Here is a 19,738-nt window from a genome sequence, read left to right as displayed (position 1 = left end):
CAGTATGGGCAGCAACATGGGTTCCAATATATCTGGTCTCCAACTTGGTCTCCGCCTCTGCACTGTTATCATCAGCCACTCGTCATCCTGGGGTGGTCCTCAAATATGCCGGGGATCTTCGAGTGTGCTAGGATATAGCTGTCATGCATGTTCCCTGGGTAGCGTGCACACACGTGCATGGTCCAGCGGTGGTAGTTGCACATGAGTTGAACATTCAGGGAGTGGAATCTCTTCCTGTTAATGAAAGGCACTCCCTGATACTCCCGTGCACGCAAGGCGACATGCGTGCTTTCTATTGCCCCTGAACCTGGGCTATCCCGGTGATGGCGAAGAATCATTTTTTTCTTTAAATGTTTTTTCCAATTAAGGGGAATTTAGTGTGGCCAATCCACCTACCCTGCACATCTTTGGGTTGTGGGGGTGAGACCTATGCATACACGGGGAGAAAGCGCAAACTCCACACGGACAGTGACCCAGGCCCAGGATCAAACCCGGGTCCTCGGTGCCTGAGGCAGCAATGCTAAGCACTGTGCCATTGTGGTGCCCAAATGGCAGAGAGTCCTGTAGCCCGGGCATCTTGATGGGCCTGGGGCAGCTCAAAGTTGACATAGTCTGATGTCGATCCACACAGGGCATCCGTCACCTCACAGATGCACTGTGTGGGCTGCAGTTTGGGAAATGCTACACAAGTCCTCGCTTGAGCCCTGAAATGAACCAGTGCATAGACGTTCAGGGCTGCGGTGACCCTATTGAAGATCGGAAGTGGGTATCCTCCTCCTTCATATGGTGCCAAGTCGGCGAGGACATGGTGCCACACTGTCTCTTTGTTGAGACACAGTCTCCTGTGGCACATGCTGTCCATCATCTCCTCGAAAGACGAACAATGCCTGTACACCTTGGGCTGTCACTAGCCTCCCCCTCTGGGTTCCGTCTCGGCCTGATGGGTGGCCCCGTGCACATGGGGTGCCTCCTCCCGCTTGCGTCGATGTTACTGCCTTTTCAGCCGTCTGGCCGCCTGGGCTGCTACCAGCACTGCGGCTGCAGCCTCTGTGGGACCGATATAACCATCCATATTTTATATATCTGCAAGAAATTGGAGAAGGAGAGGGACCAACAATCGGATCCTCAAATCCCCCAAGCCTCCCTCACCTTTGCGAGTCCCGCCTTCTCTCAGATTGCCATCCACCCAACTTGTTGTGATGGAGAAACTGGCTCTGCACACTCCCCCAGCCACAGCAGGAGCCCCTAGACCCAGACCCCTGCTTCCACCTCCTAACTTCCCCTCAGCAGCCATTGAGTCCTACTTCACATTTTTAAAAAGAGTACTAAATGGCGCCCGTGTGATTTCTCAGTGGCGAGCCGGTTAATTTCCGGGAGACTGTTGCTTTCGACTTCAATTTTGTTTATGAGGTGGAAATTCATGCAAATGAGGGTTGATGATGTGCTCGCTCTGTTTGGGTGTGATCCAGAATTTACCATCGGGAACTATCTGGTTAAACAGCCAACTGATTCGTGCCCGGTGTGAATCTCGATTTTGGCCATTCCCGCTATTTAATCGGCGCGCCCAGATCCACGTCGGGTGCAACGCGGTGGTTAAATCGCACCTGGAGAGTAGGGTGGCCGACCACAATTTGCCCATTGGTTTACATGGACAGTATCCCTACTATGAAAATTAGAGTATTGGATAGATTTTGTAACCTCTTATCCTTACAGATCTGAAAATATCTGTAAAAGTACAGACGGAGTGAGGAATAATGTATGATCGTTTGTCGAGGAAATCCACAGGAAAAGTCAAGAATTCATAATACTTTTTCTGTTGGTAGAATTCTGTTTATGGTTTTAATTAAAGTAGGAGACAGAGTCACTGGGAATCTAAACTGTGGGTCTGATATGTTAATGATTCCAACAATACTTCAAACAGATGTTTACATAAAGTAATTTGGCAAGGATGGTTACAGAACAGGTATAGATTTTGGTGGCTTATGAAAGAAAGGTGTCATAGGTAAAATTTGGAAAAATGCGGTTACTTTTCTTTTACAGCTCTTGTTTATATCAGATGAGCGTTGGCCATTTCAAAGCTCGCAGCTTGGGCAGGGTTCGGCTGTTAGTGTCCGGGAACTTTCAGTAGTCTCCAATGTTTCAGGATAAACTGGGAGCTGGCTTCTAAAATAAGCTTTAAAGGTTTGAATGCACTCGAGAAACACACAAAGGCCTTTGCACTGGCTCACTCTTGGCCCTGAGTCAGGCCATTGTGCTCTCAAGCCACAAGTGAATTACAGTGTATTAGTTAACACTCAGTGCCATACAGAGGGAGGGCAGCACTGCCGTCTCTCGGATGTGATGGTGAAGTGAAGTCCTGATTCTTAACCAGATGACAAAGGCTCCATGGCATTATTCAAGGAAGAGTTCCCCCAGAGTTCTGCTGAACATTTATTCCCCAACAATAGCATCAAATCAACCTGATTGGCCATTGATCTCAATGTGACAGTGATGGTGTATTGAATATAATTCATCATCTGTGAACTGCTTTGGGACATATTGAGATCAGAAAAGATCCTCGAGAAATGCAAGGCCCTTTTGTATTTTCAATCGTTTTAATTGTCAGAGCTTGTTAGTTTAATAAGTCAGATAATTAGCATTTATTTTAGTTGAACAGGATATCAGTTTAACTCCGTTCTTTTCCTGTACAGAATCTTGGACTTTTTCAATGTGATGACCTACGATTTCTTTGGACCCTGGAATAGTGTCACTGGAGAAAATAGCCCTCTCTATCCTCTCCCAAATAATAGAGGCTATACCAACCTCTACTTTAATGTGGTAAGTGTACATGAAAATAGAATCCAATCATATTTATTATTTCCAATGTGTAACTGCCTTCAACCTGCTGATTTGCGAAACCTTTCTGGTTTTTCTTTCTGCAGAATTATACAATGAAATTTTGGAAAGAACACGGGGCTCCCGCTGAGAAACTGAATGTTGGATTCCCTACATATGGCCATACCTTCAAACTGACCTCATCCCGCACTGGGGTGGGAGCACCATCTGTAGGTGGTGGAGCAGCTGGGAAGTACACCAAACAGGCCGGAATCCTGGCCTATTATGAGGTATTGATACCGAAGCAGCTTCTTTATTCCATATGTTTTAAAATACTAACCAAGTACTGAATTTAACAACCCAAAAATCTCAAACTTTACTGTGAGAAATTTCCTCATTCGTATAAACGTCCTCAGGCAGATTAAGTAACATGTCCCGTACCAGACTCCCCAAACAGGCGCCGGAATGCGGCGACTAGGGGCTTTTCACAGTAACTTCATTTGAAGCCTACTTGTGACAATAAGCGATTTTCATTTCATTTCATTTCATTTCATGTTCAAATGTATTTTGTAAACATGAGCTTACTGCCCTTGTGCAGTTCAAGTGCTGAAAGTTTCCAGAATGACCCAGTGTTAAAACAGGCCGTGCATTCTGACATCCTTACCCAGGATGCCACTATCTGATCATCTGCCCCGTGTATGAAGATCCCACTGCCTCTGCCAGCTTCACAACACATGGCATCGCCCAGCTTAGCTACCAGGAGCTGAAACGTGTGTCATCACACTCTGATAATCAGAGACAATGGGCGGAATTCTCCGCAAGGCCCGACGCCGTCGTGAAACCTGGAGAGGTTCACGATGGCGTCGGAAGCCTCTCCCGGCCTCCTATTCTCCCCTACCCGGGGGGATAGGCGGGCCGTACCAGGAAACGCGGTGGCTGGGCCTTGTCCCTGGCTTCAAGGCCTGGCGCGCCAAGAATGATGCCGTGGCGGAGCCTAATGACGTTAGCCACGCATGCGTGGGTTGGACAGCTCAAACCCGCGCATGCGCGGTTGCCGTATTTCCCCTCTGCCGCCCCGCAAGACATGGCGGCTTAATCTTTCGGGGCGGCGGAGGGGAAAGAGTGCGTCCCCTTGTGACGCCGGCCTGACGATCGGTGGGCACCGATCGGGGGCCAGTCCCCTCCCGAGCACGGTCGTGGTGCTCGATCCCCGATCCGTCCCCCCAGGCCCTACACTTACCTGGGATTGGATTGGATTGGATTGGATTTGTTTATTGTCACGTGTACCGAGGTACAGTGAAAAGTATTTTTCTGCAAGCAGCTCAACAGGTCATTCAGTACTTGGAAGAAAAGGGAATTAAACAAAATTCAAGAAAATACATGAGAATACATAATAGGGCAACACAAGTTATACAATGTAACTATATAAGCATTGGCATCGGTTCAAGCATACAGGGTGTAGTGTTAATGAAGTCAGTCAATAAGAGAGTCATTTAGGAGTCTGGTGACAGCGGGGAAGAAGCTGTTTTTGAGTCTGTTCGTGCGAGTTCTCAGACTTCTGAATCTCCTGCCCAATGGAAGAAGTTGGAAAAGTGAGTAAGCCGGGTGGGAGGGATCCTTGATTATGCTGCCCGCTTTCCCCCGGCAGCGGGAGGTGTAGATGGAATCAATGGATGGGAGGCGGGTTTGTGTGATGGACTGGGCGGTATTCACGACTCTCTGAAGTTCCTTGCGGTCCTGGGCCGAGCAATTGCCATACCAGGCTGTGCTGCAGCCCGATAGGATGCTTTCTATGGTGCATCTGTAAAAGTTGGTAAGGGTTAATGTGGACATGCTGAATTTCCTTAGTTTCCTGAGGAAGTATAGGCGCTGTTGTGCTTTCTTGGTGATAGCGTCGACGTGAGTGGACCAGGACAGATTTTTGGTGATGTGCATCCCTAGGAATTTGAAACTGCTAACCATCTCCACCTTGGCCCCGTTGATGCTGACAGGGGTGTGTACAGTACTTTGCTTCCTGAAGTCGATGACCAGCTCTTTAGTTTTGCCGGCATTGAGGGAGAGATTGTTGTCATTACACCACTCCACTAGGTTCTCTATCTCCCTCCTGTATTCGGACTCATCGTTATTCGAGATCCGGCCCACTATGGTCGTATCGTCAGCAAACTTGTAGATGGAGTTGGAACCAAATTTTGCCACGCAGTCGTGTGTGTACAGGGATTAGAGTAGGGGGCTAAGTACGCAGCCTTGCGGGGCACCGGTATTGAGGACTATTGTGGAGGAGGTGTTGCTGTTCATTCTTACTGATTGTGGTCTGTTGCTCAGAAAGTCAAGGATCCAGTTGCAGAGTGGAGAGCCAAGTCCTAGGTTTTGGAGCTTTGATATGAGCTTGGCTGGGATTATGGTGTTGAAGGCGGAGCTGTAGTCAATAAATAGGAGTCTGATGTAGGAGTCCTTGTTTTCAAAATGCTCTAGGGATGAGTGTAGGGCCAGGGAAATGGCGTCTGATGTGGACCGGTTGCGACGGTATGCGAATTGAAGTGGGTCAAGGCGTTCCGGGAGTATGGAGGTGATGCGCTTCATGATCAGCCTCTCGAAGCACTTCATTACAACTGACGTCAGGGCCACCGGGTGGTAGTCATTGAGGCACGTTGCCTGGTTCTTCTTTGGTACCGGTATGATGGTGGTCTTCTTGAAGCAGGTGGGGACCTCGGAGTGGAGTAGGGACAGGTTAAAGATGTCTGTGAATACCTCTGCCAGCTGGTCCGCGCAGGCTCTGAGAGCACGACCAGGGATCTCGTCCGGGCCCATCGCCTTCCGTGGGTTCACTTTCAGGAAGGCCGATCTGACTTCGGAAACTGTGATGGTGGGTATGGGTGAATTATGGGCTGCTGGGGCACTCGACAGCGGATTGTTGGTTACCTGCTCAAACCGAGCATAGAATGCATTAAGATCATCGGGGAGGGGTACGCTGCTGCCAGAGACACTGTTCGGCTTCGCTTTGTAGCCTTGTTTAGTCCTTGCCACAACCGCCGAGAGTCTGTCTGTGACTCTAGCTTAGTTTGATATTCTCTCTTGGCATCTTGGATGGCTTTGCGGGGGTCGTACCTGGATTTCTCGTATAGGACAGGGTCGTCTGCCTTGAACGTCTCAGACCTGTGCTTCAGTAGGGAGTCAATCTCGCGGTTGAGCCATGGTTTCCGGTTGGGGAACTTACGTACTGCTTTCTTTGGCACGCAGTCGTCCACACATTTGCTGATGAAGTCTGTGACGGTGGTGGCATACTCATTTAAGTTAGTCGCTGAGTTCTTAAATATGGACCAATCCACTGCCTCTAAGCAGTCACGTAAGAGCTCTTCTGTCTCCTCGGACCAGCACTGCACAACCTTCTTCGCTGGATTCTCCCGCTTGAGTTTCTGCTTGTAAGCCGGGAGAAGGAGCACAGTCTTATGGTCTGATTTCCCAAAGTGCGGTCGGGGGATGGAACGGTAGGCGCCCTTGATTTTTGTGTAGCAGTGGTCAAGAGTGTTGTCGCCCCTGGTGGGACAGATGTGGTGGTGGAATTTTGGCAGTACACTCTTGAGGTTGGCTTTGTTGAAGTCTCCGGCCACAAGGAACAAGGCCTCCGGGTGTTCTGTTTCATAGTTGTTTCTAACTGTACAGTTTGTCCAGCGCCTTCCTCACTTCTGCCTGGTGTGGGATGTAGGCCGCTGTGATAATGGCTGAAGTGAACCCACGTGGAAGATAGTATGGGCGGCACTTTACGGTCAAGTATTCCAGGTCTGGGGAGCAGTAGGTCGCCAGGGTCGCCACATCCAAGCACCAGGAGGAGTTGATGAGGAGGCAAACCCCTCCACCCTTCGCTTTACCTGAAGATGCCGTGCGGTCCTCCCGGTGAATAGAGAAGCCTTCAGGTTGTATGGCACAGTCCGGTGAGGCGGGGGTGAGCCATGTCTCTGTGAAACAGAGCACACAGCAGTCTCTTACATCCCTCGGAGAGGTAAGTCTGGCGTTAAGTTCATCCAGCTTGTTTTCAATCGCTTGGACATTTGCCAGGAGTATGCTGGGGAGAGGGGTCTTGAAACCACATTGCTTCAGTCTAACCTGCAGACCGCTGCGTTTCCCTCGCTTCCTCGGTCAGCGGCTGCTGCTGGATGATCCTGGGATCCGATGTGAGACGTCAGCCCTTGTGGAAGGTAGGTGGTTGCGTCTGGCGGGGTCCAGGGCGCTAGCGAAGTCCAAGGCGCTGTTTACGTTTCTGGGGTCGCGTCTGGCAAGGTCCTGGGCGCTGGCTGAGGTAGCGGGGTTGCTGGGGGGGGTGAGTTTGCGATCCGGATGGGTCCCGGTGTTCTGCGGGCGCGGGAATACCTTGCAGGGTGTTCGGGTCCTCGTGCGCGGTATCTGTTATTTCTGGGGTCCTGGGTCATGGGCAGGGGCTTCCTGGGGCAGATTGGGCTAGGTCCCATGGTCTGTTCCCTCCCTTGGTGCTCCTGGGGTTGGATCTTGAAGTCGGCACGGTGGGGCCTCCATGTGGATTTTTCTTTCTTCCATCACCAGGTAGGTCGGGTCGCTGGGCGGGGCCTCTCCGGGCCGGGTCGCTGGGCGGGCCTCTCCGGGTCGGGTCGCTGGGCGGGCCTCTCCGGGTCAGGTTGCTGGGCGGGTCTCTCGGGGTCGCGTTGGGCCGGGTCTTGCCGTCGGGGGTTGGGTCTGGAGCTCCGGGGACTAGACCGGGCGATCCGGGGGCTGGCGTCGGTAGTTAGGCCGGGTTTGGAGCTCCGAGGCCCGGGTCAGCTCCAAATCGAGGTCGGGGCTTCACTTCCGGTTTGGGCCCGATCTTCTTCCAGATCACGGAGGTCAGGTCGGGTCGGGTCAAAAGGTCTCCAAGGGCCTCGGAGGATCTTCAAGCCTGCAAGAGAAGAAGTTAGAACGAGTATAAGTTAAGTTAAAAGTGGATCTGTTGGGGAGAGCTCGCAGAGAGTCGCCTCGCTCCGGCGCCATCTTGCCGTCGCACCAGGTGTGGTCGCCGCCGTCGTGAACAGGTCGGGAACGGCAGGCCGCACGGCCCATCCGGGTCGGAGAATCGTGGGCCGCTGTGAAAAACGGCGGCCTGCGTTTCTCCGAGCGGCGTGTCGGAAAACCGGTCACGCCATTTTGGGGGGGGGGGGGTGGGAGGATAGTGGGAGGTGCGGGAGCAGACCTCCCGCTATTCTCCCACCCACCGTGGTTGCGGAGAATCGCGGCCAATGTCACAGCCTCCATCAGCAGGAGGTGTTTGGCTGTCTTACTCTGGTCATTGTTGTCAGTCTTGGGCAATACACAAGGAGGTGAAGTGGAGAATATCACATTTTACATCCTCAACCTCCCTCTCTAAGGGAAATGTTTTTATACAGAGGTTACAGCCATTCCTTTGCGGTTTGTGTTCCAACCTGTGTCTGATTTTCACACATTATTGGAAGGATAAGAAAGTGTTGAGTAAGGTCCAGGATCTGCATTGGTTGTTCCAATGCCTCAGATGAGAAATATGCAGAGTGCAATCTAACGGCCATCTTGCTCCAAGCGTGAGTCCGAGCGAGCCGGATAGCTTGCAGAAAAGTGTGCTGGGAGCTGACTCGTTTCCGATCTTCCCTTCCTTTCCTTGATCTTTCTGTCTCCATTTCCAGCAATAGACTATCCACTAATATCCACTACAAGCCCACTGACTCCCACAGCTATCTGGACTACAGCTCTTCACACCCTACACCCTGTAAGGACTCCATCCCTTTCTCTCAACTCCTTTGCCTTGGTCGCATTTGTTCCGACGATGCCACTTTCCAAGATGGTGCTCTGACAGGGTTCCGATCTGATCGGCCCGCTCCCATTGGCGAGATTCAGATCCCACCATGACGTGGCGAGAAACCAATAATCATCAATTAAGGCCAATCTCCATCCCATTAACGGGAAATCCAGATCCTCTCTGATCTGACCAGCTGCCCAGCGGGAGGTCATGGGGGCACCATTTAGTACATCTACTAAAAATGGTAAATCTGCTGCTCTGGGGTCTGGAGGAGGTGGGTAGCCATTTTGGATGTTGGGCAATCAGCCCAGGGGGATGGGGGATGCTGCCCAGTGCTTTGGGGGGGCCCTGAGGAGGGTGCGGGGACAGGTGTTGTTGGGGGAAGGGTCAGTCACCATCAATGGGGAGTCGCCCCTGGGCTGGGGGGTGAGGGGCTAAGTGCCCATGTGTAAACCCATACCAGGGGCAACTTCAGCTTCTGCCTGCCCATCCCACCAAACACCTCCTGGACAGAGCCCATCTGTGGTAATATGGTGAAAGTCATTTTAACCCACTGACCATGGTGGCCTTTGGCCGCACAGCTGAAGGCTAACGCTAACTGGGAAATGGCAATGATAGTACCGCGAACACTTCACAGCTCTCATGTGGATGCAGGTTATATTTATTGTGTGCTCCTGCCTTTGGCTGCAAAACTGCCTGCAGGCCTAGTTTCTGTTTGCTGCTGTTTCCCCTTCTGTTTCTTTGACCTGGAGTGAAGTGAGGGGAAGATTTGCCTGGCCTACTATTGGACTGAATGTGGGGAAGGGATGCTTTTCTCACATCCTCTGTGATGCTCTGTGTTGGTGAACAGACACAGTACTACAGGAAGGGAAGGATGGTGGCTCACTTCAGTTGCGCAACTTGTTGGTCGAGAAGAAACGCTTTTGAAGATTGTTGGTGGTTTATTGTTCTGGTGACTGTTTACTGCTTCATGTTTGAAGGTCATGCACATTGCTGGTGTCTTTTCGTACTGTTGCCTGTTTCCGTTTAATGTTCAGAAGTTGTGTGCTTGCTATTGTACTGTTTTCTGTTTAATGCCTGGAGGCTGTGGGCTTGTTTGCTGCAGCCCCTTTTGTTTCTGTAGTCTGGAGTCCGGAACCACTGCCAGTTCTGGAGAGGGGGAGGGGTTGTTTTCTCACTCATGCTTGTGTTGGTGTGACTTTTCCGGTGTCTTGTTTTTCTCATTGCTGAGCAACATTCCACTGATGTGGGTCTACTGCTGGAGCTACGGGGGTGGGGGAGGGGGCAGGGTCTTTGTACTGTTGACTGTTTGATGTCTGGAGGCCGTGTGTTTGCCTGCTGTAGTCCCTTTTGTCTGTGGCGGGAATCCGAAAGAGGATGCTCTCTCGCTCTTCTGCCATGCTCTGTCTTAGTGTAGCTTTCCTGTGTATTGCTGAGTTATCCCCAGGTGACTTTCTACTGGTGCAAGTCTGCTGCTGAGAGCTGTAGGAGGGGGAGTGGGCAGTGGGTTGTGGAGCCTTCAATGTACTGTTGCCTGTTTGTTATTTAATGTCAGGAGGTCATGTGTTTGTCTGCTGCAGCCCCTCTTGTCTGTGGCAGGAGCCCAGAAAGCGGTGTTCTCTGACTCTTCCGCCATGCTCTACATCAGCGTGGCTTTCCGGTGCATTGTTGCATTACCCCCAGGCAACATTCCACTGAGGTGAATCTGCTGCTGGGAGCTGGAGAAGGGGGAGGGAGTGGTGGGTTGATTCGGATGCTGTACTGTTGATAGTTTAATGTTTAATGTGTAACTGCACTGCTGTGGCTTTGTGGTTGAACTGATATTCTGCAGGGAACCCGGTGCCTGTCTGCCTATGGTGCCTTTTCCTTGTTGGTTTATGGTTATTGTGATATGTGGATTGTTCAGTTGTTTATTTTTATCTTGTTGTATAAAGGTATTGTTGGCCGTTTATAAGCAAAATATTCCCAAGAGGAATCCTGTGGGTCCACGTGCCGTGTCGCAGGCGGGAGTTACTGACTGGCATCCTGATCAGACTGTGAGGCCTGAACACTGGAGGCTTCAACACCGCAGAGGCAGCGGCCAACAATCAAACAATCAGGCGATGGGCCTCAGCACTGGGCAATACTCCGCGACCTGAGGGTGGGGTATGGATCGGGGATAGAACCTCCGCCTGGTCCCAGTACTGTTCCGGTGGGGGTCTGGTGCAGAGTCTGGTGCCCAGGAGTCCCTGCTGTGCCTGGGGTGGGGAGGGGGGGGGGGGGTGCAGGGCAGGGTCCTCCAGCACAACTGGCTTGTTGGATGGCACCCTGAGAGGTGGCAGTCAATGTTGGGATGAAGGAGGTCTTGGGGGATTTGAGGGTACCGAGGTGGAAGCCATAACTGGTTCTTGGTTCCTCACCCTTTCCAATTACTTACAGATATGGTGGTATCTCCGTGGGGCATCATTTTTTGCCCTAATTGGCGTTAGATGCCGTTAGTGGTCTTGCCAGGTTGGCCGTAGGGAAACACCAGCAATTCCCACTCACTACAAACCTTTCCATTAGTCGGCATCGGCTTTTCATTTATCAACAACAAATAAGAACAGTAGCCTCAGTTTGAGGACTGCAGTTGAGAGACCACGATAACTGAATAAATTATTAATAAGTGAACTGGGTTATGGGGATAGGGTGGAGTTGTTGACCTTGGGTAGGGTGCTCTTTCCAAGAGCCGGTGCAGACTCGATGGGCTGAATGGCCACCTTCTGCACTGTAAATTCTATGATAAATTCTATGATAAGTGACCAAGGTTGTCAGCCTACCTTGGGAGCATTGCAAACATCTGACCATTTGTGATCACTGATGATTTGAACGCGTATGTCTCAATCTTTTCACAGATCTGCTCACTCCTGAAAAGTGGGTCTTCAGAATGGAATGCTCCACAGGTGGTTCCATACGGTTATAAAGGAGATACATGGGTTGGATATGACAATGCAAAAAGCTTTGGAGACAAGGTGATGAAGTGATGTTCTATACTTTTTATTTGGTGGTTTGGTACATAATGTGTTGTGATACAGAGCAAGATTGTCACTAGGTTGATCTTGGTATATTAATCAATTGAATAACTTGAGCGATTATACATGATTGGTGGAACGTGCGTTATGGATGTTTTTAACCACCATGTTTATTTCTAATTTCATCTCTAGTGCAAGAAATTTGGGAGAAGTTCATATTTCTGTTACCTCATCTCTCTGTAGCCAAGATATAGTCAATGACAGAACAGAGACATTTTTTGAAATGACTCACTTACAACAATCTCAATGATATTTGGAATATCTGTTTTAATTGTCATTGCAGTAAATATTTTCACGTCCTCTAGTCTATGACAAAAGACAAACAAAACAATATTCAAGCAAAGGGAGCGACAGAACTTTGGGAATTTTCACAATTTTAGAGACCGCTTTTTGTATTCCGTTACGCAGTAAATCTTCACTGGATCATAGAATTTCTAAGGTGCAGGAGAAGGTAATTTGGCCCACTGCACTGATTCTGAATGAACAACTCACCGAATGCCATTCTCCCTCCTTCTCCCCGTAATCCTGAACATTAATCCTTTACAGATCATCTTTCAAATGCTCCAATTGAAGCTGCCTCCACTACCCTCTCAGGCAGTACGTTCCTGAGCCGAGCCACTCGCTGTGTGAAGCGGTTTCCCCCGCATGTTACTTTTGATTCTTTAAATAATCGCTTAAAATCTGATCATTCTTGATCCCTTTCTGAGTGTGAGGTTTCTCTACACCCAGACCACTCATGATTTTGAACACACCTCACAACAATCTTTGTGAAATCAGGAAAATCGTCACCGTTTCTCCAATCTATGTTCGTAATCTTCATAATTAACGTTCCTCATCCCTTTTGCGCGAATTACTCTAATGACTTTGAGCACTTGCTAACGTGCGGTGCCATGAATCGAAAGCAATACTTCAGCTAAGGCTGAACTAGTGGCTTATGAAAATTTGGCTTGTGTCCTGGGTTCTTATTAATAAAGGCCAGGATGCTGAATGTGTTGATGACTACCCTCTCAAACTGTCCTGCTGAATTCAATGACCTATGGAGGCCTCTTTGTTTCTAAACCCCTATTGGAGATGGACCCTTTATTTTCCATTGTCTCTCCAAGTTCTTCCTGTAAAAATGAATGACTTCACATTTCTCTGCATTGATCCTCACCTGCCACCTGTCTCCCCCATTCACCCAACGTGCCGATGGCTTTTCAAAGTCCTGTACTATCTTCCTCACAGTTCACACCATCTGCAAACTTTCAAATTGTGGCCTGCATACCAAGACCTAGGTCAGTAATGAGGAAAGGCAAGGATCCCACACTGACCCCGGGGCGCATAAATTATATTTGGGGTAGAATTTCTTGCAAAACAATAATTTGTGAGTTAAAATTTTCAACATTGTCTTTCAGGCGGAGTGGCTGAAAAAGAACAACTTTGGAGGAGCTATGGTGTGGACCCTGGCTATGGACGATTTCTCTGGTTCTTTCTGCAACCAAGGGCCGTATCCTCTCGTTAATGCGCTGCACACTGGACTTGGAATTTCTACAGGTAAATATCGGGATTCTTTACACTTGGAGCTGATTATTCGTTTCTGCCACAAAGTCAGTATGGACAGCAATTGATAATTAATACAACAGAGAAACTATTTGCTGTATATAAATATTTTTAGATTTCAACATTGTTCGTGACTCAGAAATCTGATTGGTAGAATATTGCTAAACATCTACAAGCATAGGGCAGCCTGGCGGTGGCAGTGGTTAGCACTGCTGCCTAAGGCACTGAGGAACTGGGTTCGATCATAGCCCCAGGCCGCCCCGTGTGGAGTTTGCACATTCTCCGCGTGTCTGCTTGCGTCTCACCCCCACAACCCAAAGATATGCTGGGTAGGTGGATTGGCCACTCTAAATTGTCCTTCAATTTGAAAAAAATATTTGGGTACTGTAAATTTATTTAAAAAAAACATCTGCAAGCTTAAAATTCCTAAAACAGAATGAGTAACACAGGACAACAGTGAAACATGTTGTTACCACTCAGTTTCAGGGGTGAACTGATTCCTCTCTCTGCCTGTCTAATTCCTGACTCGCCAAAGGAAGGAGCAGTTCTCCGAATGCTGGTGATTCGAAACAAACCTGTTGGACTTTCACCTGGTCTTGTAAGACTTCTTACCAAGTCAGCACCTAGTTTGCATATCTGTAGTGTAGTTATTGTTTGTACATGCTAATATGCCAATCTGTCAATCTAATATGTCAATCCAACAAATAAACAACACAAACAGTCGAGCAACTCCCTCTCTGCCCAGCGAGCATAGCAAAGGGAAGTAAACATCTTCAGAGTATCAGCTTTCAAAAACATGGACAAGTAACAGGTACAGTCACTGAAAAGAAAATCACACGGTGACCAAATGCTTCTTTGCAGTTGAAGGGTCCTGGTCCAGATTAGCTGCTGGTCCTTCATGTTTTTGCCTGGAAACTGTGGTTTTGATTCGGAATGCTCTTTTAAGAACTCTTGGTTTGCAGCAATATGTTCTTCTGGTGGGTTTTTCAAATCACAAACCGCTCAGCTGTATTGGTTGCTGCATCCAGTGTGTATTGATAGCTAAATAATTTGAAGATGTGCTTTGTATTATTTGTGTCATTTAAATGGATAATGTTTTGTGATACTAATTTTCAAGTTTTTTTTATCAGTGTTCAATACATCACCCACACATTTTGTGTGACATGACTTATAATAAAACTATAATTAAATCAGAATTGGATATTTCACAAGAATTCCTCAATAACTCTTATTGAACTGAACTTACAAGACGTTTGTTCCTGACACCGTAAGGAATTGATTTCCACCGGGAGATTTTCAATGCAGCACAGCCTTTGGCTTTACAAAGTTTATCTTCGGTTGCTTCTAACTTTCAAGCAAGAAATGAGTTTGTGAATATTATTTCCTTCCAGCTTGTGTTCCATCTAAAACAACACTGAAGCCGGCTGTCCCTCCGACTCAGGCTCCTAGTGGCGGCGGCGGAGGTGGAGGTGGAGGTGGAGGTGGAGGTGGAGGTGGTGGTGGAGGTGGAGGTGGAGGTGGAGGTGGAGGTGGAGGTGGTGGAGGCGGTGGTGGTGGTGGCAGCGGGTTCTGCGCTGGCAAAGCTAACGGTACCTACGCTGATCCAAAAGACAAGAGCAAGTTTTATCAATGTGCCAATGGAAGGACCTACGTGGAAAGTTGTGCTTCTGGATTAGTCTTTGATTCTTCCTGTGAATGTTGCAACTGGGCCTAATGAGAAAGCAGAAGGTAGGCTTGCTTAATAACCTAAATAACAATTCAAAACAGGTAATCTGTGGAAAACAGTAATATTGAGGTTGTGTAAAATGCCAATGTTGACTTTATTACAAGTACTGGAGTAATGTTTCAAGAGATAAAAACATGAGTAAACTTTAATCAAACCCAGTTTGCTGGGTGTAGAGTTGAACAAATCCTGACAATTCACGTGTCAAATAAACGTAGGTACATTTTCCCAGCGTCAATGGGGTTGAAATGGATGGTGTGCCCTTGCTTTGGTGTGATTTATATTGGTTTATGGGATGTGGTGTTGTTCTCATGAACACCTCTTATTGCCCAGCCCTAATTATGGGCAGCACGGTAGCATTGTGGTTAGCACAATTGCTTCACAGCTCCAGGGTCCCGGTACCCGGCTTGGGTCACTGTCTGTGCGGAGTCTGCACGTTCTACAAGTGGCTGCGTGGGTTTCCTCCGGGTGCTCCGCTTTCCTCTCACAGTCCAAAGATGTGCAGGTTAGGTGGATTGGCCATGCTAAATTGCCCTTAGTGTCCAAAATTCCTGGTCAGTTATGGTGGGCGAAGGTGTGTCACCGGGGCAGGGGAAAGGCGAGGAAATAGGAAAATAATTATAATTTAAAGATTGATCTAAAATAGAAGTTGTTTAAGCTTTTTTTAATGCGTCTGATGTGTTATTGAAACATCATTGTTGAGTAAGAGAACACTAAAATACTCTTTCTTTTTCCAGCCGCCATCAATCTTCGTTGGGCATCAGTGAAGCTGTAACTGGTTTCAGTTTAATTACTGAAATGACTCTACTTTGTGGGTGAAGATCATTAATGGACCACATCGAATTTGTCTCAACTGAAAATATAAAATGCAGTTTAAACAGCAAAATAAAATCATTGGTTCATTAAGAAAATTATTTCTTGGTCTTTTTCCATGAATCAAATACAACAAAGTCAGCTGAATGAATTGACCTGAATGAATTCAATTTCAATGTAACGGTTCAAGACAGAAACTTTGACACAGACTCAAGGCACAGCTCTCCGATATCTACAGTCATTCCGGCACCTCCCAGGGAAAGCATTTCTGTGTTCAACACCGGAAGGAAAGTGAAATTAACTGAGATTTTGTATCCCGCATCTGACCAACATTTTTATGAACAGAGAAAATGAAACTCCGATTCTCCCTTTCGGGGAATAAGTCACCACGTTAGCGGGAAAATCGGCACCGATGTCTCCGCCGTCAACGGGCCCCCAAGGTGAGGAATTCTCACCTGTCTGGGGGCTAGGTGGACGGAGGCAGGGTTGGCGCCGCTCCAGCCGCCGCCGAAGGGAATCCGCGAGTTTAATTAATTTTATGTGTGGCAGATATGCAGCCGGATTCTCCCTTCTGGGGACTAAGTCCCCACGGCGGCGGGAGAACCGGCGCTAACTACTCCGGCGTCAACAGCCCCCGAAAGTGCGGACTTCTCCACACTTTCGGGGGCTAGGTTGACGGCGGAGGGGTTTGCGCCGCTCCAGCCGGCGCGAGTTTGCGCATGTGCGGAACCGCCGGCATGGTTCCGCGCATGCGCAGGCCGGCCGTCGTATTTTGCCGCATGCACAGGGGGTTCTCTTCTCCGCACCAGCCATGGCGGAATCCAAAAGGGGCCGACACGGAAGGAAGAAGTGCCCCCACGGCACAGGCCCGCCCGCAGATCAGTGGGTCACAATCACAGGCCAGGCCCCGTATGGCCGTATCACCCCCCCCCCCCCCCCCCCCGAGGACCGCTCCAGCTGACTGATCTGCCAGGTCCCGCTGTGTGGGAGCATGCGTTACCCACGGCGGGGAGACTGGCCATAAACAGACAGCCGCTCGGCCCATCGGGGCCTGGAGAATTGTCCGGGGGGGGGGGGCACTGCCAACGTCCCCCGATCGGTGTGGCATGAACCCCGCCCTGCCCGGAAAACGATGCCGGAGAATACGGCAACCGGCGTTGGGATGGCGGGGCGGGATTCGCGCCGCCCCCCGGAGATTCTGGAATGGGAGAGAAATGTTAAATCGCAGTTCAGTCCTGATGTGAAAACACTGTGAGCAATTTCAGTCCTACTTTCCTGTGGGTATATTTTGTTTCTTATTCTTTTTGGATGTGAATGTCATTGGAAAGATGACTACTTGTTGCCCATCCCAAACCACACACGACAAGGTGGTGGTGAGGAAGTCTTTTCCATGTTATGGAGGTGCACACACAATGCTGTTAGGGAGGGAGTTTCAGTGATTATGAAGGAACAGAAATGTGGTTCTATGTGATGAGGCTGTGCGAATCGGAGAGGAACCTGCAGGAGTTAGCCTTCTTGTGCATCTGTTGCTCTTGTCCTTTTAACTGCCAGAGTCATGAGTTGGGAAGGTGCTATTGATGAAGGCTTCACGAGTTACTGTCATCCCTCTGGTTAATGGTACACGTGACTGACATTGTGGACCGCTGTGTGATTCTATTTATTAATTCATCATAAAACCAGATAAACAAATAATTAAGACAACGATCGGTTGATGAGATTCTGGGGATGAAAGGGTTGACGTATGATGAGAGATTGAACAGTTTGGGCTTATACTCACTGGAGTTTAGAAGGATGAGAGGGGAGCTGATTAAGGCATAGAACCTTGATCAGACCCTCTATGGTAGTGGGACCCTGCTGGAGGAGGGGCCCCATGTGAGTTGGGGGTGCTTAGCTTCTTTGCCAGTGGAGATCGGGGCACCATTTCTCCAGATTGCTGCCTTTTTCAGGCCCTGCGCTACCAACCTGTCGGCGGAGCCACACTTTCTTTTTTTTTGCGAAGCGTGCCGGATTACCTTGCTGTGTAGTTTGCACTTGAAATTTCACTCAATAACACTCATAGAATCCCCACAGTGCAGAGCGAGGCCATTCAGCCCACCGAGTTTGCACAGACCCTCCGAAAGAACACCCCACCTAGGTCCACTCCCCCGCCCTACACCCGTAACCCTGTAACACCACATGAACTTTGGACACCAAGGGGCAATTTATCATGGCCAATCCACATAACCGTTTGGATTATGGGAGGGAACCGGAGCACCCGGAGGAAACCCACGCAGACACGGGGAGAACTCCACACAGACAGTCTCCCGAGTCTGGAATTGACCCTGGGTCCCTGGTGCTGTGAGGATGCCAACATGGTTCCCTATTAGGTTTCCGAATTACCTGCTGCACTTGCAAACTAATCTTTTGTAATTCATACACTAGGACAGGGATTTTCAAAGTGTGGGTTGCAATCTGTAGGTAGGTCGCAGACGGTATTGGGAGGGCTGCGGAGTGATCAATGGCGCCATTCCCGCAGGTAGGTCGCGGACGGTATTGGGAGGGCTGCGGAGTGATCAATGGCGCCATTCCCGCAGGTAGGTCGCGGACGGTATTGGGAGGGCTGCGGAGCGATCAATGGCGCCATTCACGCAGTGGTGCCAATCGCGGGCGAGGCACCCGATACTGTCCTTTACATTGAGAATGGCGGCCCCTGCCATCTTTTAAATGAAAATAAATGATGCTGTGTGGGGTCTTCCAGCCAGAAGAGGGAGCAGGTGGCAGGTCACACACCCTGCATGTTCACCTGCTGCCAAGGGCCCTCCACATACAGGCTTTTGATGCCAACTCACAGAGCAGAGTTGCTTCCATCTTCCAGCTGCTGGCAAGAGGACTGTGATGATGGATCATTTTGTTCAAAGTCAGGGCCAGCCAGAGACTCAAATAGGCAGTGTACCTATTGGACAGGATCTCACCACAGAACCTGCTGGAGAGAGCTGCCCAGGAGAGTTCAGGACAGGACACAGCAGTGACATTGTTGACTCTGTCCAGAACTTAAGGTCCTTTGGTTAACAGCCCAGATGAAAGAAAGTTAACTTGGGGACAAAGCAGTATAAAGATGATTTCTTGAGGTATGGTTTTGTCAATGCAAAGCCCATGTGTGTTATATGCACGGAAGTACTGGCAAATGAGAGAAGTTTCAGGTTTTGAAAGAGAAGTGGTAGGTGAAAAATTTATTTTGAGGTTGACACCCCAGAGTCGGTTATTAACTTACAGCTGACCCCAAATTAAAAGACTACATTGCTGTAGCTGACCTGTAATACCACATTAAAAACACACCAAAAGCCCATGGGGGTGTCAAATTCTGGAGTAGCATCTCCCAAGAGTATCTAGTACTGAGTAAAACAAGCATTTTGTTGCTATTGCCCTTCAAGGTGGCCGACATATATGAGGTTGGATTTTCCATCTTCAAAAGATGAAGACGGCACCAAGGAACTGGCTGAAGTCTGCCCTGATATGGGCATTGCCCCCCTACACTCTATTTGCCAGATCTTTGCACTCGCGTAACCTAGTTATATCATTTTGTATCCACCTTATGTCCTCTTCACAACTTACTTTCCTACCTACCTTTGTGTCATCAGCACGTTTGGCAACCATCCCATCATCCCATCATCCAGGTCATTTATATAAATTGGAAACATCTGAGGTCCGAGCGCTGATCCCTATGGCACACCACTCGCTACATTTGCCAGCTTGAAGAAGACTCATTTATGCCTACTCTCTGCTTCTTGTTTTCCAGCCAACCTATTATCCATGCCAATATGTTACGCCAACACATGAGCTTTTATTTTCCGCAATATCCTTTGATGTGGTACTTGACCAAATGCTTCCTGGAATTGTAAGCACAGTACCTCCACCGATGCATCTATTGGTTCTCCTTAATCCTCAGCACGTTTCTTCCACAAAGAACTCCAAGAAGTTGGTCAAACATTATTTCCCTTTCACAAAATCATCTTGACGACCTGATTACCTTCAACTTACCCAAGTGCCCTG

At 49.0% G+C, this 19,738-nt stretch overlaps 1 protein-coding gene across 1 annotated transcript in view; it reads left to right on the top strand.

The window, feature by feature from the left end:
- LOC119978674 (acidic mammalian chitinase-like) overlaps positions 1-15,771 on the top strand; it is a 36,542-nt gene extending 20,771 nt beyond the window's left edge. The window contains exons 7-13 of the mRNA XM_038820462.1: positions 2,691-2,817; positions 2,922-3,104; positions 11,458-11,574; positions 13,029-13,167; positions 14,565-14,636; positions 14,697-14,901; positions 15,634-15,771. Of these exons, the coding sequence (XP_038676390.1) occupies positions 2,691-2,817; positions 2,922-3,104; positions 11,458-11,574; positions 13,029-13,167; positions 14,565-14,636; positions 14,697-14,887 (829 nt within the window). The 3' untranslated portion in view covers positions 14,888-14,901; positions 15,634-15,771. The remainder of the gene's footprint in view (positions 1-2,690; positions 2,818-2,921; positions 3,105-11,457; positions 11,575-13,028; positions 13,168-14,564; positions 14,637-14,696; positions 14,902-15,633) is intronic.
- Positions 15,772-19,738: the final 3,967 nt, after the last annotated feature.

Source organism: Scyliorhinus canicula, chromosome 15 (assembly GCF_902713615.1).
Source record: "Scyliorhinus canicula chromosome 15, sScyCan1.1, whole genome shotgun sequence".
Taxonomy (NCBI): domain Eukaryota; kingdom Metazoa; phylum Chordata; class Chondrichthyes; order Carcharhiniformes; family Scyliorhinidae; genus Scyliorhinus; species Scyliorhinus canicula.
The sequence above is the reverse complement of the archived record's forward strand: the minus strand, read 5'-3'. Positions and strand labels throughout refer to the sequence as shown.